This window comes from Sceloporus occidentalis, unplaced genomic scaffold, assembly GCF_023333645.1.
Source record: "Sceloporus occidentalis isolate IW3139 unplaced genomic scaffold, rSceOcc1.0.p SCAF_1, whole genome shotgun sequence".
NCBI classification, from domain to species: domain Eukaryota; kingdom Metazoa; phylum Chordata; class Lepidosauria; order Squamata; family Phrynosomatidae; genus Sceloporus; species Sceloporus occidentalis.
In genome coordinates, this window is record NW_028316981.1 from 278,242,628 (window position 1) to 278,268,383 (window position 25,756).

The 25,756-nt window shown below is 41.1% G+C and overlaps 1 protein-coding gene across 1 annotated transcript; it reads left to right on the forward strand.

Annotated features, from left to right (window-relative positions):
* The first annotated feature begins 685 nt into the window (after positions 1–685).
* LOC149323945 (corticotropin-releasing hormone-binding protein-like) lies at positions 686–22,583 on the forward strand. Its single transcript, XM_089512878.1, has 7 exons — positions 686–871; positions 1,213–1,309; positions 8,239–8,396; positions 15,797–16,007; positions 17,241–17,389; positions 19,133–19,250; positions 22,114–22,583. The coding sequence occupies exons 1-7, from the start codon at positions 785–787 to the stop codon at positions 22,269–22,271; spliced, it is 978 nt and encodes a 325-aa protein (XP_089369004.1). The 5' UTR covers positions 686–784; the 3' UTR covers positions 22,272–22,583.
* The last annotated feature ends 3,173 nt before the right edge of the window (positions 22,584–25,756 follow it).

A 25,756-nucleotide genomic window follows, 5' to 3' on the forward strand; every position in this document is an offset into this window, starting at 1 on the left:
TAGTTCGAATATGATAAATATACGGAATGATCTGATTTATCCCCAAGCATGGCTGCATGAACGCAGAACAATGGATGCAAACTGCAGGAAAAGAGATTCCACCTCAACATTAGGAGGACCTTCCTGACAGTCAGGGCTGTTGGACAGAGGAACAGACTCCTTCCTCGGAGTGTAGTGGAGTCTCCTTCTTTGGAGGTCTTGAAGCAGAGGCTGGATGGCCATCTGTCAATGGGGATGCTTTGATTGAGAGTTCCTGCATGGCAGAAGGGGCTTGGACTGGGTGGCCCTTGCGGTCTCTTCTATGATCCTCTGAAAGGGGAGGAGGAGGAGATCAAGAGGGTGGTGGGGTGAGACCATGACTAGGGGCCACACTGGGGCTGACACCAGCCCTAGGGATGCCACGCTTTCCTCCTCCTCCTCCTCCTCCTCCTCCTCCTCCTCTTAGTCCTGGGACCCTGGGCGGGGGGGCACCCCTTTGGAGGCTGGTCATGGCCACGCACTCTTTCCCCCGTCCAAAAGAAGAAGAAGAGTCATGGCTGTTACCATGGGTTACTCCTCCCTCCCTTTGGGGGGGGGGGGGACCAGGGTGCCTCCTCCCCTTCCCAAGACCCCCCCCCTCCTCCTCCTCCTCCTCCTCTATAAAAAGGCGGCGGGGAGCAAGGAGACCCACATAAGGCGGCGGCGGCGGCGAAGGCTAGTGCTGCGGGCGCTCTTCCCGCCTGGTCTCTCGGGCCAAGCCCCAAGCCAGGCTGCCGCGAGGAAGCGGCGGAGCAGCAGCCCCAGCATGGCTCTCCTTCTCCAGGGCCCCCTCCTCCTCCTCCTCTTGCTCCTGCTGGCCGCCCTGGAACCAGGGGAGAGCCGCTCTTTCCAGGTGAGCCAGGGGGCCAGAGCAGTGCCTCCCTTTCCCTTTGAGCGGCTCCTTTGGGGCACAAGGGTGCATCCGGACTGGGAAATAATCCGGGTTGAGGCCGCTTCAAGTCTTTTTGGTCCAGGCCTGGGAGTTGGTTGTGGCTCCAGAAGGGAGCGGAGCTACCCTGCAACTCCAGGCCCAGGATGCCGTCTCCTGGACCAAAAAGAGTTGAAGCGACCTCAACCCGGATTATTTCCCAAGCCGGATGCATCCAGGGAGCTGAGTCCCGGGCTTTTCAAGGGGAGAGCCATGCTCCTGGGGGTCTTTGTGTCTCTCCTCCTCCTCCTCCTCCTCTTCCTCAGGTGCGGGATGCGGCGGGCGACGAAGAGCCCTTCCTGCGGCTGAAGGCGGAATGGAAGCGGGACCTGGCCGAAGGGCAGCTCTACCGACGGGCCCTGCGTGAGTTGCCTCCTCCTCCTCCTCCTCCTCCCGAGGAAGAGGCTTGGGGGGCGGGGGTGGGGGGCTCTTGGGGGCCTTCCAGGGCCCTTCCGACGCAGGGCGCCCCTCTCGCTGCTGGGCTTTTCTTGGCCAGTGTCTTCAGAAAGGAGGTTTGGCCATTGCCTCCCCCTGAAGCTGAGAGAGTGTGACTCCTTGCTTTCTCACTTTCTGGGCTTTTCTTGGCAAGGGTTCCTTGCCTTCCCCTGAGGCTGAGAGAGTGTGACTCGTCCAAGGTGAACCCAGGGAGGGCAACCTGCCGTCCTCCTTTTCCAGGACCTCTCCGCCTCCATGTCTTTCCTTTGGAGCAAGAGTTTCTCTGAAGGTTTTTAGCCTTTCTTTGGCAGTGGCCTTCCTTTGTGGGGAGGGCAGTCTGGCTTCCAGGGCTGAGGGGATTCATATAGCCATGTTGGTCTGTAGAAGCAGTACATAGAGAGGTCTTGTAGCCCCTTGGAGGCTCCCTGGGAGAAAGAAAAATGGGCAGCAGGAGCTTTCCTAGGCTTCAGTCTGCTTCCTCGGGTGCATCTGAGGAAGGAGGCTGAAGTCTAGGAAAGCTCATGCCACCCATTTCTTTCAGTGGAATCTCTTTCCAGACTGGTCATGTTTCTTCAAAGGTAGAGGAGCCCTGTTACTCTGTAAAATCAGTCTGGAAAAAGCCTCCTTTGAGACCCACTGCAAGAAAGAAGTTGGCTGCATGGGTTTTCCTACTAGACTTCAGTCTCCTTCCTCAGAGGACTAGCAGCCTACTTCCTCAGATGCTATGTGAGGAATGAAGCTGAAGCTTATGAAAGCTCCTGCTGCCAACTTTTTTCTTGCAATGAGTCTCAAAGGGGATACAAGTCCTCTCTAAAGGCCTGAGGGAAGTTCAGGGAGCCACAATTGCGCAGGCTGGATTGGAGGAAGGGGTGCCAATGGGACCCTCTCCTCAGAGGCTGGAAGCTGGGTCTTCCCCTGAGGAAGACGAGAAGAAAAGAAGTGGAAGGAGTATCCCAGAAACCCTTCTTTCCAGGCAAACCGTCCTGTCGCTCTGCCTCAAAGAAAAGCCAATCTCAGGTTCAACTTTCTCCTTCAGTGCAAGCTTCCAAGGATCAAAGTGACTCCCAAAGTGGTGGCCCTTGGACCATCACTAGTCCCTGAGGCATCCACTTCACTGCAGGAAACCCAAGCAGAGCTAGCCAAGGGGCACAAATCCTCTTGTCGCCAAGTTTCTTCAAGTCGTTTCAAACTATCATGGGGTTTTCTGGGCAGGTTTCTTCAGAGGGGGCTTGCCATGGCCATCCTCTGAGGCTGAGAGAGTGTGACTTGCCCAGGGTACAGTACAAATACTGTAGCAGTCCCTAAAGTTGTTGTTAAATGCCCTCCATGAGACCCTGACTCATGACTCCTCTGTGGGTGTGACACTTCCAAGCCTCCCCTGTCCTCCACTGCTCTTCTCAGCTCTTGTAGATTCATTCCCATGGCTTCCCTGATTGAATCTATCCATCTGGTGCATGGTCTTCCTCTTTCTTGACTACCCTCCACCTTTCCCAGCATTATTGTCTTTTCTAGTGATTCATGCCTCCTCATGATGTGGCCAGAGCCTCAGTTTCATCATCTCAGCTTCCTGGGAGAGTTCAGGCCTGATTGCTTTTTAGGACTCATTTGTTTGTCTTTTTGGCCATCCACAGTATCCTCAGCACTCTTGTACAGCATCATATCTCAAATGAGTTTATTTTCTTTCTATCCAATTTCTTCACTGTCCAGCTCTCACATCTGTGCCTGGTGATGGGGAATATTACAGCTTGGACAATTCTAACTTTTGTGCTCAGTTGTCTATCTTTGCACTTTAGGATCTTGTTTAGTTCTTCCATAGCTGCCCTTCCCATTCCTATTCCTTTTCTTATTTCTTGAGGGCAGTCTCCATCCTAATCAGCATTTGATCCAAGGGATGGGAAATCTTAACTATTTCGGTATTTTCATTGTCTAGGTTTAATTTGTGTAGATCCTCCGCATTAATCCTGTCTTTGTCCTTTCTTGATTTTTCCAAGTCCACAGTGTTTTCGGCTAGTAGTATGGTGTAATCTGCATCAGATTGTTGATGTCCCTAACATGTTGGGGGGGGGGGGGCGCCTGAAAAACACTGTTCTGAATAACCTTCAGCTCCTCTCTCTCCCCTTAACCTGGGACAGGGGGAGAAGTAGTTGCTGCCCACTTACCCCTGTGGAGCTTCTCAAGCTCCTCTGAGGAGGAATGGAAGTGTTAAGGCTATGCAGCAGAGGCAAGGAAGAGTGAGAAAGAGTGGGGGAACAACAGCTATTTTGGAGCCTTCTTCTGAGTATTTAGGAATGAAGGTGAAAGTGACTCTGACCATGTGCAAAATGCCTTTCCGAGACCAGGGGAGGCAGGGTTTCTGTGTCTTGAAGAGAAAATGTAATATCCACTTTTATAGCTGCAAAAGGGGGAACATGTTGATAGGAGCAGGGTACAGAAACAGTCTCTTCTAGGCAGCGAGGCTTGTTTTCTTCTTCCATTCAGCCTTCTCCTGTTTTCCTGTTACCAATCAACAAGGATAGTCAACATTTAGCACCCCTTCATTTGAAATGTGTTTTATGTGTGTATGAAAGAGATGTGGGAGAAAGGGGAGGGGGCTTCCTATTCCAGGGGATTAATTGCAAGCAGATTTACACTTCCAACAGTTCTCTCTTTTCTCCCTCCATTTGTTTTTACAAACAGATACAGCTCAAATATAAATATTGAACATTTTCAGAAGGAGAAAAGAATTGTTAACTATCCAAAGTTATCAAGATTGCTGGAAAATTTGTGATGATCTTATTCCAAGGATGGTGTGTGTGTTGCGGGACTGCAACTCTCATTCATCCAATCACTCTAACCAGCATAATCAATATTGCAAGATTCTGGGAGTGGCTGTTCAATCAATGTATGGACAGATATACAATCTTAATCCCAGGCATATTCAGACCAATGAGTGAGGGATTCAAGAAAATGCCACAAAATGTGAAAGAATGAAGGAAATCTCAGAGATGGAGGTTGTTTGTTTGTTTTTAATTGGGTATCCTGCCTTTTCACCAATAAACTCAAGGCAGTTTTCCTCCTGCGCTAGGTAACATCACAAGAAACTTGTGAGGTAAGTTAGGTCAAAAGAGCCTGTGACTGGCCTGAGATCTAGGAAGGACTAGCACCTGGATCTCCCAAATTTAAGTCCCTCACTTAAACCACTACAGCATACTGCCTCCGTGGTTTTGCCAAGGTGATGAATCTGTCAAAAGGAAGAGGAAGCCTGGAAGGAGAAAAGGATGATGGAATGGGGAAGGAGAAGGGTTTGGAAGGAGAAGCTTGTGTGAGGAATACTGTTTAAATTCTTAAAGAAACTGTACTGTCTCTTATGGAATCTAGTTACCATTGATTCCAGCTATGAATTACTTTGATCTTAAAGCAATGCCTCTGTATTATGAGGATGTCATTCTGTGCATGCTCTGAGTCATGGTCTTCTTTATTTTTATTTTACCCATGCTAGCATCCTTAGTGCCCTTTGACCCCCCATGCCAGGGAGGTGACCAATCTGCTCCAGGTTTTTGCCTGAACTGTGGAGGAATCTTAAGTTCAGGTCTCCAAAATAGGCCCAGCACCTTGGACAACACCTTTAGATTTGTCTAAGAACTGGAATCGAGTTGCTGCCTGCTGACATGGAAGCCACCAGCTGCTACTGAGCTTTGCAGTGAATGTGTGTTCCAGAGTGTGCTCACAGTGATCCCAAGTTAACATCTTAGCCTTGGCAACCATAGATCTCTATGGGAAGGCCAACTGTATATTATTCTTTTATGAGCAGGATAGTGTGACTGACATCTCAGAAAAATAAAGGTTCTTTCCTGAAGCAAAAGAAGGAGAAAGTGACATACAGAAAAGTAAGGTTACATCTACATTGCAGAATTAAAGCAGTTTCATGCCACTTTAACTGCTATGGCTCTATCCTACAGAATCCTGGGATTTTTAGTATGGTGAGGCACCAGACCTCTCTGACAGACCAGGCTGAATACCTCACCAAACTACAAATCCAACGATTCTATCATGGCAGTTGAAATGGTGTCAAACTGCTATAATTCTGCCATTGGGTACACCCTAAGATGAGGAGTTCTGCCATCGTTCCCTTCATTTACAGGAAGCATTTTGGGACAAGAGTGTTGTGATGTGTTCTTGCTAGTCTGAAGAAGACAGGAAGCTGCCTTGTACTAAGTCAGACAATTTGTTCATCTAGCCAGTATTGTCTACTTTGATAGGCAGCAGCTTTCTCAAATCTCAAACAGAGGTCTTTCATATCATCTGCTATCTGATTCTCTTAACTGGCAACACAACAAACGGCATCTAATAACCCCCTTCTCCTTAGTACAGCATGTAGCTGTACTTTGAACTTAAACTGTGACCTGTTGAGAGGCTAATTCCCACTTTGAAGTTTGCATTATTGTTTGGATAATCAAGGGTAAGATTTCACACTCTTATCTATTCTCCCTAACATAGCTGGGTCAGCCCTAACAAGGCTGAGTGAAATGGTTGCCTGAGGCAGTCAATGTGAGGAACATAGAAAATGGAGAATATTGCATGTGCCATAAGATCCACCTTGCTTCCCCTAACTTACACTGCTGCCTTCCATTGCAGTGGAAAACACTACCGGGACTCAGATCTTGAAAAAGGTACTTTTTGGACCACAGGTCTTCATAATATGGCCATGCCAAGTGGACAATTCTAGAAGCTATAGTTAGCCAAGCAATCCCAGTGTAGAAATAAGATTCAAATGCAAGCCTGATTATCCTTTCTGCATGGACTTAGAGTAAAGTTGGGAGTGTCATTGGGGGTGGCATGGCTTCCACACCAGTGGAATGGTGAGTCTGTTCTTTGTTTTAGTTTGAATTTTAAAGGTGCTACTTAAGGTGCTAAAGCTATCTGGGAGGAAGGGTTCAGTGCCTTAGATAGTTCCTTTAATGTTCAGTCTGAAACACAGCAGATTCTCCATCATATTTGCATGATGAATTGCCAGCCACCACTGGATGAGCCATCTGTTCTTTTGCTTAAGACAGCAAATGTTTGCACCTTACAGAGGATACAAACACAAGCACAAGCACACACAACTGTTAAGAAGGAAAAACTAGTATAGCTGCACAAACTCTTTTGGTTAGTAGCAACAGAAATCCAAAGGATCTTATATAGTTTGTTTATACCTGGCTTTCCAAATCTTAACCTTCTTCTGATTTCTTGAGTACTGTCTCCATTTTGATTTATCAGTGAGCCAAGATCAAGCAGTGGGTAGTGGTTTGAGCATTGGAATATGACTCTTGAGACGACCAATTTTATCATAAGGAAAATTGGAAGGTTAAAGCGGGGGCAGTGCAGGGTCATCCTGAGTTTTAGGGACAACTTCACAGCTGCTTATCATGTGACACTGCATGCAATCAGAACAGAATCCAGGGAGAATGTGAGGTGAATCAAGAAATTAGCAAATTTGCAAAACTACCCTATTTGCATGTCTATTTTGCTTGCAAATTCACTCCTTTCACATAATGCCAGCCGTCTGAAAATGCAAGCCTCCAGATGCCTTTGTTTCCCAGGGTGCCTTGCTGTGCCAAAGAGGAAGAATGCTAATTTCTTAAAGGGATACACACACACAGTCCCCTCTTCAGCCCCTCTAATTAAGGTCACAGCTCGTGGGAGAAGTGGAGGACATGCCCTGGAAAAGGGAGTGTCAGCCCCCTGTGGAATCAGACAGGCATATGGACCCAGTCCCCTCCTCTCTCTCTCTCTCTCTCTCTTGTGTGTGTGTGTGTCTTTGTGTGTGGTTTTATGGAGTTTGCCAGGGGATGCCTCATCCTGCTTTCTATGACACAACATTTGGGGCAAAAAGGATTCCACCCCCTGGTTTCCCCTCCTTCTCTGGGGCATATGGCGGGGCATTTGTGGAAATGATAGTTTGGAGCATGCACAGAAAAGGTATTTCTATGCTGGTAATGGGGATTTGTTTGTCTCCTTTTGATACCCAAATTCGAATCTGACCCGAAGTAATGGGTCTTTGACCCTTGTTGTGCTCTTGTGTGTGATAACCATTATCAAATGGGCTACTTTCCTGGGATGGCACCACTTTAACCATTTTTGGGATGGACGCACATAGGTCCCTGTATGGAAAAGTCCAAGGGTTGAGTTCCCCGCTCCGGCATGAAAACACACTGAGTGATCTTGAGCAAGTCACACACTCTCAGTCTCAAAGGATGGCGATGACGAATCACCTCTGAAGAAACTTGCTAAGAAAATCCTGTGATAGGTTCACCTCGGGGTCACCATAGGTTTGAGACAACTTGAAGGCACACAACACACACAAGCTATAGAAACTCAGTTTAACTGTCTTCACCATCTACTTCTAAGTTATGTAAATGTTCTGTGAACATTATTTTTGTTTTCACTTCTAGGCCTGATTTTGCACTTTCTTCCTTAGCTTTTATCATCAGTAGTTTGAAATTTTTGCTGTTTTTTGCTACTAATAAGGTGTATTCTGCGTATTTTGAAGACACCATAATTGGGCCATCTGCACATCTTAAAGCTAGTAATGTAGTGTCACTCGCATAGCTTTCCTCTATATCTAATCCTGTTTTCTATATGTTCTGTGTATCAGTTAAACAGATGAGGCATATATAAATAATTATATACTTGTATAAAAGTGTGTTGCTTTAAAATTACTGAAATCTAGCACTTTTCCTGCCAGTTCCCATTTCTGAATATTTTGAACTGATAGACACTTCCCTAAAATGTATATACTTTTCATACTTCAGGAAGGACTTATACATGTTGTCTTGTGATTGAGTACAAAATATCAAGCAAGTCATCACTTGGTGGTCTTCTGCTCTCTTCTCCAGGTTGCATTGACATGCTGAGTATAGAAGGGCAGTTCACCTTCACTGCAGACCAGCCCCAGCTGCACTGTGCTACATTCTTCATAGGAGACCCACAGGAGTTAATCATGATGGACTTTGATTTCATCAACATTGACTGCCAAGCAGGAGACTTTCTGAAGGTTTGCAATATCTTTTTGTCCAGGATTGGCTTTCTAGATAGTGTGAGCACATGTAGACCACAAGCTGAATGATTTTAAAGAGATGATCTAGTGATGATTGTGTGCCTCAGGGTCATGGTCGTACAAAGAGGGCCCAAATAACTAATGATTCATCCCATTCATGAAGTTTTCCAGAAGGTTGTTAATCAAGAAGGTGGCAAACAGAATCACTCATGAGGCTAGATCTAGCTTTGTAGGTCTGTACTAATGAATCACAGCTCCTAGAATTCATAAGATGACAGTGCAACTGGCTGTGGGATTCTGGGAATTACAGTCCAAATAAGTATTAATCTCTTAATGTTTTTATTAAATTTAATAAATTTTAAAACTGTTTATTTTACATCTCTTTTTTAATCCTTGTTATCTCAAGGTGGTTCATACACACCATTTTATCCTCCCAGCAATCTTGTGAGTTAGGGTTAAGCTGAGAGAAGGGTGACTGTCTAAAGGTTAACTAGTATGTCAGCTTTGTGGCTGAGTGTGAATTTAAATCTGGATCTCCCCAGAACATGTGTAAAACTCTAATCAGTACACAATTGTGGCTGTGACATGGCTGTCCTATGTACAGAAATCACTGTGCAATAAATTATGTTCAGCGGGAAAGCTAAATAAGGAACATTTTAAGAGGTTGACTAACATACAGAGGGATTAACTTTATGAATTAGATTTACATGCACAAACAGTAATGCCATAATATGTTTGTAGTCTTTAAGGTGCCACAAGACCTCATATTCTTTTTAATGTAATACATTAACCTAATTGTACTGTGGTGTACTCATAGGTGTCCATAACAGTTGTGGCCTTAAGCTTGTGAACTGAGCAAATCTTGGTGTTCAGTGTTTCCTTAGCACACTGCAGTGAGCCAGAGCTTGTAAAAGTTCCTTTTTCAGACTACAGCTCCAAAGGAAGGAAGGAGGTTTGGCAACTATAGTCCACAAAAGAAACTCTTACAAACTCCGTAATCAGTCAGGTTGAAGAAAAACCCCAGCAAGTGTCTTTAACCATTTATCCTGAAAGATTTACTGTTTTTTGTTTGTTTGTTTGTTTTGTTTTTTGGATATGTTGTTGTTAACTGCCTTTGTCTAATGATGACCTATTGAATGAGAACCTCTAAGAGGCCTTATCATCAGCAGGGCTGTGGCTTTCTTGATTGAGTCCATCCATTTCAAATGTGGTCTTCCTCTTTTCCTGCTGCCTTCCACTTTACCATGCATTCTTGTCTTTTCTAGTACGTCATGTCTTCTCATGATATGTCAAAACGGTCTCAGTTTAGTCATCTTGGCTTTTAGGGGGAGTTCAGGCTTGATTTGCTCTAGGAACCGTGTGTGTGTGTGTGTTTTTAATCAGTTTGCAGTATCCATTCAACTCTTCTCCAGCACCACATTTCAGATTAGTTGATTTTATTCCTATCAGTATTCTTCACTGCTCAGTTTTCACAACCATACACAGAAAATGGAAATAAGATTGCATGGATGGACAATCCTAACTTTTAAATCTATATCTACATCTATATCTATATGAGTTTATTAATACAACACATTACTTACATACCAACCAATTATTCACATCTCAAAACTGTGTGCAACTATTAACTATTAACTAATCCCTCATATACGTACATAATATTTCCTTTATATATGATCCCTCCCTCCCAACAATCCTAACTTCAGTATTCAATAATATATCTTTATATGTCGGGATCTTGTGTAGTTCTTTCATAGCTACCTTTCCAAGTCCTTGTCCTCTTCTGATTTCTTGACTGATTTTGTTTAAAAATTGAGCCAAGGCATGGAAAATCGTGAACTATTTCAATATCTCTGTCATCTATTTTTAAACTTATGTAAATAATCTATGATCATTAATTGTGTTTTATTAAGGTTTAACAATAAACCTGCCTTTGAATTTTCTTCCTTGATTTCCTTCAGTAATCATTCTAAATCTTTTGCTATTTTCTGCTGATAGTGTGGTGTCATCTGCATGTCTTAAATTGTTGGTGTTCTTCCTCTAATTTTAACACCTTCTTCCTCTACGTCTAATCCTGCTTTACATATGATACATTCATTATACAAGTTAAACAGATAGGATGATAAAATACAGCCTTTCATGACCTCCTTGATAATTGGAAACCATTCTGTTTCTCCATATACTGTCTTGATGATAGCCTCTTGTCCTGAGTACAGGTTACACATCAGGGCAATCAAATGTTGTGACACACCCATTTCTTTAAGAGTGACCTCTTAAATAGTGACATTCTTTAAGAGACAAGAGTTTTTCATGATGTAAACAAACGAAGGGTTTGCTATAATCTATAAAGCACAGGCTGATTTTCTCTTGACATTCTTTGCAGTACTTCATTATTCAATGTAAGTTTGCAGTAATGATTCCTTGTGCCTCTTCCTTTTCTGAACCCAGCTTGGACATTTGGCATTCCCCACTCCATATATGATAAAAGTCTTTGTTGTAGCATCAGTTTTCATGCATGGGAGTTGAATGCAATGGTGTTGTGGTTACTGCAATCCTTGTATCCCTTCTCTTGGGGGTTGGAATGTATGTTGTGTGTTTCCAATCTGTGCGCCATTCTTTTTTTATATATATTTGTTGACAGATTTTAATAAGAACTAGAGTAGGTTTTATCTTTATAGCTTGAAGCAGCTCTATTGATATGCCATCTGTTCCTGGTGATGCATTTCTTCCAAATGTCCTGAGTGCAGCTTCCACTTCACTTTCTAAAATTGGAGGTTCAGCTTCAAATGCTTCTTCCTTGAATCAATGTGTCATCCTTTCATCTCTTTTATTTAGTTCTTCAGTGTACCATTTCTATTGTCTTTTTATTTCTACCTGGTCATGTAATGAGTTCTCCTGCTGGATGTAGAGCATCCCCACTCTTGGTTTAAATTTCCCTTGGTCTTCTTGGATCTTTGTTCTTCCATTCTTGTTGTCATCTTGTATTTCATTGTATTGATTATTATAGTACAGTGGGCTCTTCCCTTACATGGGAGATCTGTTCTGGACCCCCCCCCCCCCCGAGTAAGCATACTGTGTATGCTTGAGCCCCATTGAAAACAATGGGGCTCATGCATACAGCGCAGTGTAATGCCATGGGTGCATGTGTCATTGCCACTTCCAGCACACAGCTTCAGCGTAAGCTGAAAGCCATGTATGGTGCGCCTGCAAATGACGCTGGAGCACTGTAATTCTCCTTGTTCCTAAGTACAAGTCATTGAACATTTGTATTCAGGGTTCTGACTATATTACTGTCATTTTTTACGTTTGCTTCTTGTCTGTTCCTAACTGTGTGAAGAGTTTCATCTGTCATGCATTGAGGCTTTGCTTTATTTTTGGCTGCATATAGTGTCTTTTTACATTTGTCCCTGATAGTGTACCTGCCTTCAGTCCAGAGTTCTTCTGGCTCCCAGTCAATTAGGCTTAATAGTGCAAATCTATTGTATTTAAATTCTATAGGGACATTCTTCAGGTTGTATTTTGACACAATGGTTGGTTTAGTGTTCTTTTTAAACTTTTATTCAATTTGTTTATATTAGCAGTTCATGGTCTGTGCCACAATCTGCTTCTCCATCTTCAGCTTCCAATTATATAGTCTATTTTATTTCTATATTGGCCATCGGTGATGTCCATGCATACAGTCATCTCTTTTATTGCTTAAATAGTGTTTTGTGTTAAACAAATTGTTGCTCTCATAGAATTCAGTCAGTCACTCTCTTGCTTCATGTCTTGATCCTGGACCAAATTTTCCTACATTTTTTGATTCTGATTTGTATCCTACATTTTGCATTCCAATTGCCTATGATTAACAAGTCCTAATTTAAATATTCAGGGGTAGCCGCATTGGCCATGCAACAAAATCCACAAGCAGCAATACCATTTTTGGGCCAATTTTAGGACATAAAGAACATTATGCAACCTTCTGAAACTTCACTGGCTCTTTCATCAGGCAAAGATGTTAAAAATCATACAGGAGAAAAATGGTAACAATGTTAGAGTCACAGGCCTGATCCTGTCTGAGATATTCTCATTTAAGATGGTATTGAGAGATTTCAATGCGGGCAGAGGCCACTCTCATTATTGGCCATGTGTGGACTAAAGACAAAAAGCAACAAAAGAGCAGCAATAAAATTACAACTCCCATTAATAACAGAAAAGTAACTTCTCTTGAGAGACTGATGTTCCTGTTCTGTGTGAAACTAACTGCTCCTTTCCTAGGCAGATCATATTTCTTAGACAGAGAACAACATTATTGTTGTTCATGTGTGCCTTCAAGTTGTTTCTGACTTAAGGTGAACCTATCACAGTTTTTTTTTTTTTTTGACAGGTTTCTTTGGAGGGGGGTTGCCATGGCCATCCTCTGAGGCTGAGAGAGTATGACTTGCTCAAAGTCACCCAGTGGGTTTCCATGGCCGAGCAGGGATTCAAACCCTGGTCTCCAGAGTCATTGTCCAATGCTCAAGCCACTATGCTACCCAGTTTGATATCATTCAATTCAGATAATAAGATTTTATTTTGAAGCAACTTTGTGAGTCACTGTAAGAGTTAGATACAGTAGAGACTTGTGCCTCTTCAGAGGCTGTTGTACTGCAGCCCCCCATCATCCCTAGCCATTGCTTATGCTCTCTATGATTGGTTGAAGATGCAGTCCAAATATATCTAAAGGGCCACAAATTGTCCACCTTTGCTCTATATAAACAGCCTAAGCAGTGTAAGTAACTTTTAAAAAGAAAACTTTCAGGTGAGCAGGGTGAAGTGGGGGTTATAGGTGTTCCATGCACAGGTGTGGTTTATCCTAGGACTGGTCGTGACACACAGTGTCTTGGAGTGGGGGGCTGGCATTTCCAAAATACAAACTGCACGATGCAGCAGATCCAATATTTCAGCAAAAGCACAATCTGAAGGAAAGTGTTTAGAATGCATGCAACAAATATAAAATAACCATGTATTTATTGTACTAAAAACTAACCTTTCAAAAAGGCTTCAAAAGGAGCACATCATTCCTAAATATCATTAGGATCTGCTTCTGTCAATGTAACTCTTTCTCTGACTCCATGTGCTTTGTGAACCTTTAAATTTTCCTGAATCTAAACTAGCGAGAATCTTTTAGATTTCTCAGCACATTTTAAAGACAAAGAGGGATCAGAATTGAGAATGGCAAGCATTTGTTCAGAGGGTACCTCAGGGTATACATAACTTACAGCTGAGTGCAAGAATTTTTGGAACAGGGCCATTGAGAGTAACATACTTTCCCCCCAAAGAGTGTTTTGGGAGGGGAGCTGGAGCTGGCAGCTGTTTCTTTGTATCTGGCATAAACTTCAAAGTAAGACAACTAGGAAAGCAACAGCTGAAAAAGAGCTTCTTGTCCTATATTCACACAAGAGTCACTAAACTGACACCACATAGATAACATGGATTGCTTCAAGTTTAAATGCCAAGCTTCAGAAATTTGTTCTCTCTAATTAACGACAATTATTAAAACATTTGAAGTAGAAAACTACAGAGAATGCCAAAGTAATTAACTGCTGCTGTATGAAGTGGAGATTTACTCTTGATGTTAATGTCAAATCACACATGGAACCAATTGGATGAAACTGGGATTAGCAGTAAGAACTGGGAAGGTGGAGAAGTCCTATGACCACAAAAACATAATAACAGTGGACTGTCCTGTAACAAAAAAGATTACCATCCATATCTTCATTAACTGGTATTATATATGCTGAAAAGTATATCCAAAGATTAACATGTCAGTAAATGTATTTGAATATCTGTAATAGCATTTAACTCTCATACACTTGAATGGAACATTTTTATCTCCCAAACCCAGAATCATGTTTTGCTGCAGATTCCACAAAGAACTAGACCTAGGGTCCAATAATAATAATAACAACAACAACAACATTTTATTTGTATCCCACCTCTTCAGTGAGATTGAGGTGGCTTGTAGCACAATGATTCCACTTTTATTGTCATGGCTGCATCCTATGTAATCCTAGAGTTTGTAGTTTGACAGCAGAGGAGTTCTCTTTCTGAGAACTCTAAATGTCACCTCCCCAGCTGCAAACCCCAGGATTCCATAGGAAGGAAACATGGTGGTTAACGTGGAATTGGAGTGCAAAAGTGAAATTTTGTAGTGTGAAAGGGCCCAACAGTATAGGCAATCTATAATCCTGTCATCTGAAGAGCTGTATGCAAAATCCCCAAGTTTTAGCTACTTGCCATGTAAAGGTTTAGGAGAGAGAGAAAAAACAGATAAAAGCATCTGGGAGCAAATTGTCCAAATAAATCTATTGCTTCTTGGAATTGGTGTACTTTTTGTGTCCCAGTGAACAGAATATTTTTGGACAAAAATCCCATTACTGTTTTTTGCTGAACTGCGATGCCAAGAAGCAGGCAATGTACTCTAGGTGTCAGTAAATTGGTCTCATGAAGAGCAATGGATTTCTCAGTGGGTTCAGGGGATACAAATGAACATTAAACTCTACCCCTACCATCAACTTCATAACTCAAGTTACGTTTTTTTAAAAAAAAATCTGGTGCATGAGGGTTAAAACGTGATGTGAGCAGTGTAAAAACTTGGAGTTACATGTTTGAAATGGAAGTGTCAACAGACAAGGAAATTCCAGCTTTCTTTATCAACAGTGTTAATCACTTTGTTTCAGGGGATGTTAGACACATGCACTGTTCTACCTATATTATGTTTAGAAGAGTCAATATGTTATGAATATAACAACAGTAAATGTTTAAAACTTCTTTAGAAGAGAAAGGAAATTCTTTAGATGTTTAGTTTCTAAAGTAACAGTGATATCAGTTTATATTAATAAATGAATAAATAAATATGTTTTGATGTTTGGATGTATTAGCTTCTACCAGAAGTTCCATTCACTGGTATCCCTCAATTAGTAGACTTCTGTTTAATTAAGAATCAAGGCCCTCTCATATAACGCCCACTTTGGTATTCAGTACCACATAAACAGAGCCTAATATACAGTTCCTTTCAGAGCCCAGAAAAATTGTTCTTTTGGACCATAGCTCCCACAAGCCCTGAGTTAATGATGCTGGCTGGTGTATGTTAGGAGTTGTAGCCCCCAAAATAGTGGTTCCAAATTCTGATTCCTTCCCGCCAAATGTTACAATCCCTCTTGGATTGCAAAATTGTGAATTGGTCTTTAGGCTTCCACTTTCTACATGCAGAGCCTTTATGCTTGAGTTGTGTTATTTCAGTGGAGTGTTCCCGGAATAATAAAATTTATGGATGTAAACTGGAAAACATATTAGTGTAGAACCACTTTCTATTTCTAGAAATTGTAGGCAAATTCTATACATTAATGGTTCTCTCCATTTGTGCATCTCTCCAGGTGTTTGATGGTTGGATACTGAAAGGTGAGAAGTTTCCTAGCTCCTTGGATCATCCTCTCCCCACTTCTGAAAGATATGTAGATTTTTGTGAGGATGGTCACATTAGGAGTACTATCAGGTCATCCCAGAATGTAGCAATGATCTTCTTCAGGATTCATGAACCAGGAAATGGATTCACAATAACAGTAAGGAAAAAGCCCAATCTATTCCGTAAGTTTTGTTTCATATTATTATCTAAGTAAAAAAAAAAAGGGGGGGTAGCTGGTATCTGAGTAAGGGATATATATAAGCAATACTGTGATAAAGCCTCTTATAGCCCAGACATAAGGATTTGTTATGCCAGTTAAAAAAAAAAGACGTAGGGTGGAATGTGTCATAATAAGATGTCACTGCAAGTCTCTTATTCTGAAATTATAGCCAATCATAGTATTGCAGATGCCACTATGAAGGTGACAAGTATGCTTGCATTCCCCCCTCAGCCCTTCAGTAATTGATTTGAATCGTCTGTTGTAAATTCAGATAAATGCATCATTTTCAGATCATATCCAATAATTAATTTATTCAGTTTTACTTTTTTTTGTAAGCATGTTCCATGCATAAGATGCTAAAATAATACATAGGAGTCTAGTTTTATACATTAACCCTATAAATACAATATAAAAATGGCAAGAATTAAACAGAAATAAGAGGCAGACAACAACAAAGAGAAGAGTAGGGCAAATTCACATTTAAATTCCATGGACAAATAAGAAAGTTTTGACCTGGCATTGAAATATTGTACTAGATGTGGCCCTCTGAGGAGAATATTTCAAACTAGGGGCACCACTACAAAAAAAGTCTGGTTCCGGGGCTGGTTTGCATGTTTACATTTAGGCAGGTTTGGGTAAACATGCCATTATGAAGGGATTCCTATACAAGAGTAAGCAAAGTATATCCTATATGTTCTTGGAACAAGGGCAAAGTATGTCATATGCATTTATTGCAGGAGTAAGGAAAGCAAATCTTGATATATTCTGTGACTTCAGCAGATTGGCAAGGATTTCTTTCTGGCAGTTGTTTAACAACAGTCGTAACAGAATGACTGTAATATACTGATCCAAATGCTAAACCAGCTGGAGACTGTTTAGCTTTTGAAATCAAAAAATACACTCACCACAATGACAAAAAGAAAGACGGCATAGTCCTACAATTCTTAACATGTTGAGGAAACCATAACTGTTAAATTTGTACAAATCACTATAGATTCATAATGTACAATTAATTCTCTTTCTCCTAATCCAAACTGATATCCTTCAGATCTGCATTTGGGGTGTATAGTGGTGTATTTTGAAGAAACAGACTTACAACTAACATCCTGATCCTAAGACATCACATAAAGTTGGCATTGTGTTTCACTCAATAGATTGCAACTAAGTAATTCTGTATCTTTCCTCTATACTAAAGCTTGCAATGTCATCTCTCAGACCCCTGCTGGAAGATTTACTATGCTCATTCCTCATCAGCACAGAAACTGCAGTTTTTCCATCATCTACCCAGTAATGATAAAAATATCTGATCTTATGCTGGGACATTTGAATGGTCTTCACTTAAAGGTAAGTTGTTTCTTCATAGGTCATCAGCTGCAATGCTACATGAACATACATCCTGTGAGCTAGTTCCTTTAATGATTGCTTAGTATAGCTAAATATATTCTTATTCTTGATTTTACATCCTCTTATTTGGACAGAGCATACCCAAATTGACAAGGTATTTTCAACACAAGAAAAGGGCTTTTAGTATGCTGGGAGAGCGTCTAATTTCATAAACACAGAAGATGCTCGAAAGGGAAAGGTGGGATATAAATAAATAAATAAATAAATAAATAAATAAATAAATAAATATTAGTAGTAGTAGTAGTAGTAGTATATTTAAAAGCTTGAACTTCTAACCAGAGCCAAAATACACGCTATGGGTCGAAAGGTATCCCTCCACTAACAGAATGGACACTATTGGCAGAATATAGTCCCTTTCCTTTGATGGCCCCCAAATCTACTCTGGGGGGGTTAATAATAATAATATTTATTTATATTCCGCTTAATCACTTGGGATTCAAGCAGATTATAACAATAAAAGAGGATACAGTTAAAATTCTAAAAACCCTATCCCTCTGCCCGCCAGTATAAAAACATAGTAATACTAAAAAGAGATTAAACCAGACAGATATTAAAACAATAGTATAAAATCGCAGTTAAAATCAGTGGAAGATTTGTAAAAAAAGAAATGTATAGCGGGGACCAGATAGGGTGGAAAAAGGGATGGAGTTTGAAAACCATCTAGAACAAATGTGGTCATCTACATGGGAATAGTGGAAGGGGAAGCCTGTTGTGTGAGTATATGCCCATTTGGCTAACATTGCATGGTACCCACTTTTGATGGGTTTTGAAGGATCTTTTACCCAGTAAGTCATTTATTTATTTGTTATCGAGTGAAATTCACCAACAGTGTTGCACTGTTAGGAAATCTTCTACTAGCAAGAGCTACTACCATTCATAGTATCTCAGTGACACATGAGGATAGTAATCCCTGTGCACTGCACAATTCAATGACTATTCAAAGAAGCACAAGCCTCTGACTGTAGTAGCAGTAGTAATAACAGTCATCTTCATTATAATCATAATTGCTAGGTAATGATCTTAAGGAACTACAGAAATCCTTATATAGTGCACCCACATCATATGTGGGCACCTTTTATGTGGCTTTCAGCTTACACTGAAAGCCGCGTGACAGAAGTTACAATGGTGCGCTCACCTGTGGCGCACGTGCCATTCCATACACCATGCATAAGCCCCATTATTTTCAATGAGGTTCGAGCATATGCTCTATTTGTCTTACGTGGAGGGGTCCGGAACGGGTCCTTCATGTAAGGCAAGGGCGCGCTGTATACTAACATGGTACTTGAATGGTGCCCTTTTACAAAGTAAGTTTACTTTCCCATTTCTCAGATGTAACTAGTTACTTTGATATCCACAAGCGGCAAGGCAATGGTTTGCAGTACAAAAACATTATCCTCCCATCTATCTTTCCATCACCTCAATATCAGGAGCAGGGCCAAAGGCAAAAGGGGATAGTTCACCTGTTAAAGAAACAAGGGGAAAATAGTTTGTATTGTACATCTCTACTGATGACATAAACACAGTCCAATAGTCGCTGTCACATGTATGCACTACACACACAGTGGAAGTACTAAGTGGCTTCTAACATTTACTTCTAGCATTTGCTTTGTTCTATGCTGTTTGCACTTTATTCTGCATCTCTGTCTTTCTCTGTCTTTCTCTCCTTTTTTAAAAAAAAAACAGAGACCCTCTGCAGGCTGTGGGGGAGAAAGAGATTTTGTGGAGCTGTTGGGAGGAAATGGGTTAGACCCCTCTAAGATGTTTCCTTTAGCTGATCTGTGCCACTCCTTTCATGGCCCAGGTGAATCTTTGTTTTAATGTACTTTATTTTCAGAGAATGACTTTTAAAAACATTATAACAAAATCTATTAAGTTCTAGATATATTTGTTGTTACAGTACTTGCCTGACTCACTGGCATGTTATGTTCTGAGATGCTGCACTGGCACTGTTGTCTGTTGGATCCATCCTGTACAGCAATCCTCTCCAAGCTAGTATCCTCCAGAACATTTAGACTATAGCCCTAACAGCCCTAGGTATCATGGTCGAATGTGTAGGACCATAGGAGCTGAAGTCCAAAGTATCTAGAAAGCACTATATTGGAGAAGGTGTTTGTAGTTTCTCAGAGGTGAGGCAATGACATCAGGCCAAAACTGTTCTTCATTTATGACATTTCATGAAGGAAGTCTGAGACTTGAAATTAAAAGCATAAAAATTCAGTGGATACTGTTTGACAAGTCATCATTTAATTTAGACCTAATTCCAGTGTGCTAAAATGGTCGCAGTGCAATAAACTTGAAATTTGTTCTTGGTTACTTTGGCATTTACAAAGAAAGTGGGCAGAGAGATTTTTTTTTAAAAAAATCAATTTTAAAAAACTAGTATGTAGAGAGATCATGTAGCACCTTTGAGACTAACTAAAGAAAGAAGTTGGCAGCATGAGCTTCGTAGACCTCAGTCTCTTTCTCAGATGCATTCGGTGAATCTGAGGAAATAGACTTAAATCTACAAAAGCTCATGCTGTCAACTTCTTTAGTTAGTCCCAATGGTGCTACCAGATCTCTCTACATACTATTCTACAGACTAGCATGGCTATATCTTTGAATTCTACCACATTAAAAAACTAGATAGAGTTATATGTGCCTGACCCAGAAAAGTTGTTAATTGTCATTATGGTTACCATTTTAAAAAGTAATGTTGCTTTTGCATTCCTCAGAAGTAAGTACTCTATATACTCATGTATAAGTTGAAACAATTTTGACCTCTCCCCCCCCCCAAAAAAAAAATCAACCCAAAAACCTGGTCCGACTTATGCACAGGTCACTGCTGGAATAGGAGACTCATGTGAAGGCAGTGACAAGAGGTGGAGGCATGAAAGATTTTCACACTTGCCTGCATCGCTGGTAAAATGTCCTCCAAAAGTAGCTGAAAGGGAAAAGTAGCACCTGTGCATGAACGCTGGGAGCGCTCATTAATTGTCCTGGAAATGAGGTTCCCATTACCGTTCTTCAGTCATTGCAAGGGAAGCAGGGAAGCAAGGAGATTTCTCTTATTGCAGACTTTGTGTTAAGAGGACTCCCTTTGCGTTAAGAGAAATCTCCTTGCTTCCCTGCTTCCACTCCATTAACCCTCCAGTGCTCAAACCATGAGGCTTTAACAATATGCTCCTACTAAAAATGGCCACCGCAGTGAATTGTGAATCTATTTTGAATTTCACTGAGCTTGAATAAAAGAATTATGCTATGCTGAAATGATGTTGAAATCTTGAAATGATGCAATTAGATACTTAAGTTACTGATGTGTACTGCACATGTATGGGATCCTATGTAGGTATATCTTCATATTACAATGTATGTGTGTGCGCCTTTCCATCACTTTCTCTCTCTTTTTTCTTATATTTCTTCATTGCACTTATATCCCACCTTTCTTCCAAGGCATGGGTTTCAAGGCAACTTACAATCATTTAAAAACAAAAACAATACAGTAATAGCTAAAACATTGATTACAAAAGTTAAAAGAAAATTACATAACAGTATTATTAAAAAACATAGTTAAAAGTAATTAAAACACTTAAACATATTTACAATATAATTTAATTTAGAGAATAAAGTTTTTTTAAAAAAAACTGCACACCACATTACAAGGTACAGCTCCATAATTAAAATTCAAAATGCCTGCCTACATAAGAATGTCTTCACCTGTCAGCGGAAAATTAGGGGGGGGGGGGGATTGGATGCAGGGCAGAAAGAAATGCAATCTATTCCACATCTGCAAAGTGTAGTGTGGGGCTGATCACACCATGTTCGTTTCTATATGCGGACTGAATATATTGTGTGTATCTGTGCATGCACATGTAGCATATGAAGCTGCTGATGGCTTCCATGCTGGTGAATCCACTTGGGGCTTTACTAGGAATGGTATGAATGGTAGGCAGGGACGTAGCCAAGGGGGGGGGGTTCTTGGGGTCCGTACCCCCCCTTCCATTAGAAAAATGAATGGTGTGTGCTGCTGCGCCGCCGCACCCAAGCCCCATTATAATGGTGGCACTTAGTCTGGACCCCCCCTTCCTAAAATCCTAGCTACATCCCTGTGGTAGGACTGGCTAAGTAGCCAATCAAACTGGATTCATGCCTATGTCAGTGAAAGCAAATTAAGCCCATCTAGAGTGAGGGCAATGCTTTCAGAATAAGTGAAGCTTTTAACCCCATTCTGAAGCAAGCATTGGAAATTTGCTCTTTGACAATGATGAACATGTTACCATTACATGTTAATGTGCTCCTCCTGAGGTAATGGACCAATCAATTGTAATGTGTCTGGTTAAATATTGAATGAAAAGGTGCCTCATGTCCAGTTGCTCCTTGCATCACAAATATGAATCCAGAATTATGTGCACTTCTAATCTAGATTTATAGTGTTCAGCCCATGTGAGAACTTCCTCTGCCCTCATACACAACATCTGTTCTAGAATAGAGCACAAGATTATACAAAAACAATATACAACATATATTTTGAGAATTTGTATATGCACTGGGTGTGGATGATAAACCAGTTGCACTGTCAATCAGAGTTCTTTCCAGTCTATGATTAGGTATTTCCAATGATTTAAAATAACACACCAGTGTTGTGCAGTTCCAAGCATAACAAGTTGGTCTTTCTTTTTCATTAGCTCAAATGAAGATTGGATGTGACAACACAGTGCTGCGAATGGTCTCCAGTGGCAAACATATCAATCGTGTTACATTTGAGTACCATCAACTGGAACAGCATGATCTGGAAACCAGAAAAGAGAACAGCCTTGAGGAGTTTTGCCTTTCCAGCATCTGAGAGGGCAGACAAGTCTGTAATGTTGTGTTGATTTGGGGCGGCTAACTTTATGAACCCTTTCTAGTGTATAAACACCTTTTCATACTAAATCATTCTTTCCATGATCAGAACAGTATTAATCCTAGCATTTCCAATATATTGTTCACCCCATCTTCAAGTGTATTTAGTATTTCCAGTGCACTCAAATCTGTATGGAATCCAGAAGCAGCACTTGTGTATGTGTACATCAATTGATTCAAAGCAAAAGACAAACACACATACAGAATCTGGGTGCATGTTTGCAATGCAAGTATTACTTCAAATATGTGTGCAATTATTTTGAGGGCCCATGCAAAACACAAAAGATGTTGAAATTCACAAAACAATTTCTCCTCTTTTACATCAGTTACAAACATTTAAAAGATATATATAATGAAATGACCCCTCAATTTTATAAGAGTACATTCTGTATTTGTGTGTGCAAAAATTAATTGCTTGTTAATTTATTAATACAAATGTATAATTGGTTGTTTCTAATAAAATTTATAGCATGAAAAAGGTTTTCCTTCTACCGGTCCAGGCATGAATAAATACATGCAAAATACTGATAAAATCTGGAATCAAAATTTGGAATCTAATTTCGATTGTATCCCCCGCCCCCTTTAAGTCTTATCAGCTCCTATGTTACCCTACTAAAAACAATCACTGTGGATGTTGCTCACTAAAATCTGTAGACCGCTGCATTGGCATTAATATGAACTTTTAAAAATGTCTGTAGAAATATGGGAGGAGGGACTTTGAATAAGCACTGCTTTTTAAACTGCAGTAAAATTAGATAAGTGGGCATAAGCATTCATGAAGAAAGATATGATTATACAAAGGTTTGTTTGTTCCTGAGCTTTAATCTGGTTTTAGGAATGCTCTGCTGGCAATGCAGCAAGATCATATTTCCATAGTTGCCCTTAATAATTAATGTTCTCATATACCACTTTGGTTCACAAAAAGATACTTATTTCACATCGTTTTGCACAGAGGAGGGCAGAAGGCTGATCTTGATCTACTGTTACGTTTCTGGATTTCTCTTTGTAGTAAGTGAATGAGGTAAATTTATATTAGATGAATTTGTTAAGTGAATGAGGATTTCTAAATGCAGTTATTTAGCAAGCATCCAAGGGGTATCTAGTGCTGCACAATCTGTACACAATACATTCTATGGGCCTTCTGTGTCCCTCTTCCCTGCCTCATTTTTAATCTCAGGAATCTCACTAGTTGTACCTCACAGGGTCCTCTGCCATTTTCCCACCCCTTTTAAAGCCACTGGAGTGATATCACCAGTGCCTTAGCCTTCTGTTTTCCTTCTTTACCTACCCCTCGAGTATCTTAGTACCAGTGCCTCAAGGCTCTTTTTTTTTTTTTTTTTTTTTGGGGGGGGGGGGAGTCTCTGGAACTATCAAGACTTTCCAGTGCTTGTTTTTGTTTCACCTCCATATTTCCAGGCTCTCATCCAAAATCTTTCTTGAAATATCCTGGATTTCCCTCTCTTCCTCCCCACTCCATTGATCATGTGTCTCTAGAAGGCATTCTGCCATGCGAGCTAGAAAGGGTGGTCACTCTACCGCCTCCTCACTAAGTTCATGGGTGCTCCATCTGAACTTATCGGAAGCGGTGGCATGCCAGATAGGCTTTACACAAAGCTCCTGTCCATGAAGAAGTGGCAATAGCTGTTCTGGAAACAGGAAATGGGCCAGCAGAGCCAATGTGGTGTCAACAAACTGGCTTGTGTGGACAACTATGCGCTATTCCACTGTATTTGGCCCAGTGCATGTGACTGTCATCATGGTTGATCCACAGCCACCCTGGATTAAGCAGCCAAGACCCTAGTCAAAGTGCTAAAGCTCCACTGGTTTCTTCATCAGGCACAGCTGTTAAAAGCTATACAGGCAAAAATGATGAGGTTAAAAATGATGGTGTGTGGGGGTTGGTGTCACCTACTGTTGGGGGGAGCAGTGGGGGCAGACTGTCTTTGACCTGAAGGTCCATTTGGGCTCTGGGTGCAACCACACCAAAGCCCAATGGAAGGGACTGTTCCCTCCCAGCAGCCACTGTCATTGGAGGGGGCAATGCCAGTTCCTCAGAGGTCCATTTGGGCTCTGGCATGGTTTCAGCCATGCCAAAGCCCAAACAGAAAGCCCTTTCTTGCTTACCCAGCAGCCGTACCAGATATACCACCCCACTGGGTGACACGGGGGTGTCACCCGATGCTTTCCGCAGCCCCCTAGTGACACCACTGGAGGTTAGTCATTGGTCTGCATTTTTGTCAAGAGGTGGTTGGTATTGTTCTGAATTGAGATGGTATGGAGGGATATCAATGCAAGTAGACCCCTCCTAGCCATTCGATACTGGGAAACAAAGCATTCTAAGGTCCAGGAAATAAAATTTGAATTCCATTAGAAACAAAAAGGTACTTCCCTTGAGATCGAGGATGCCTCCTTGCCTTGTGAGACTACAAACCTCTTTGTTAGGCAAACAACATTGAATTTCTCAAGAGATGTCCATGCGTTTGCATTTTCCATACCGTCTCAGCTCAGGACAACACCAGCAACATCCTGACAAAATACAGGTCTGTGACTTATATTGTCATGTTTTTTTCTCCTGTATAATTTTTACACATTTGCCTGATGAAGCCAGTGAAGCTTTGAAAACTTGTGAGTTGTATTTTGTGCATTTTGGTTGGTCCAATAAAGGTGTCACTGCTTTGTAGATTTTGGATGTTATTGTACTTTGTACAATGAGTTATGTCGACCCTGTTTTTTTGCTTCTAGTGAGCCCAGCGCTTGAAATTTCAGCTTGAAACCCATCCCTGCAAAATTGGATGACAACCAAAAACACTTATCAAATGTTGAGGCATCAAACACAATGCTCCCATAAATTATTCCTGCCACACACATGCAAACATTATTTTATATTATTATAGATAAAAGCACTAAAATACTCCCTTGTCCCAAATTATATTGCCAGAATGGGAAAAGCTTGCAATAATCAGAAATAGTTGTTTTATGAAGAACCATGAACTATTTCATTTCTGACACTCAAAACAAAAAATCCTGGGCTTCCAGTTCTTTTAATTATAAGTGTATGTCTTTTCCACCTGGCTCTGTGGGGTTTTAGTACAAAAATAGTAAATCTTGAGGGGTGAGTAGAGAAAATATGTATCTTTATATAAACTCCCTTAAATCCAGATTTTTCCTACTGCAGTCATTCCCTTCCCATGTAGAGGCAGCCCATGCCTCACCCAAATATACACATGAGGTAGAATATAAGAATAGATTTGTCCTGGTGTCCATGTGCTGGGTGGAACATTGAGATAACCTCAGTAATATGCAAAAACCTGTCACTGTATGCATGGCTGTAGAGTTTGCATTTATGACTGAGAACTTTGACTATGTATAGTTTGTTCCCACATTTTGTTGTACACAAGGAGGCCAGGAACACATGGAGGCCACACA

Bases quoted from the DNA above. Each gene is read 5' to 3' on its own strand.
- LOC149323945 (XM_089512878.1), top strand. From the start codon at position 785: ATGGCTCTCCTTCTCCAGGGCCCCCTCCTCCTCCTCCTCTTGCTCCTG. The intron at 1,310-8,238 runs GTGAGTTGCCTC...TCTCTTCTCCAG, and splicing joins GCTCTACCGACGGGCCCTGC to GTTGCATTGACATGCTGAGT. The intron at 8,397-15,796 runs GTTTGCAATATC...GCATCTCTCCAG, and splicing joins AAGCAGGAGACTTTCTGAAG to GTGTTTGATGGTTGGATACT.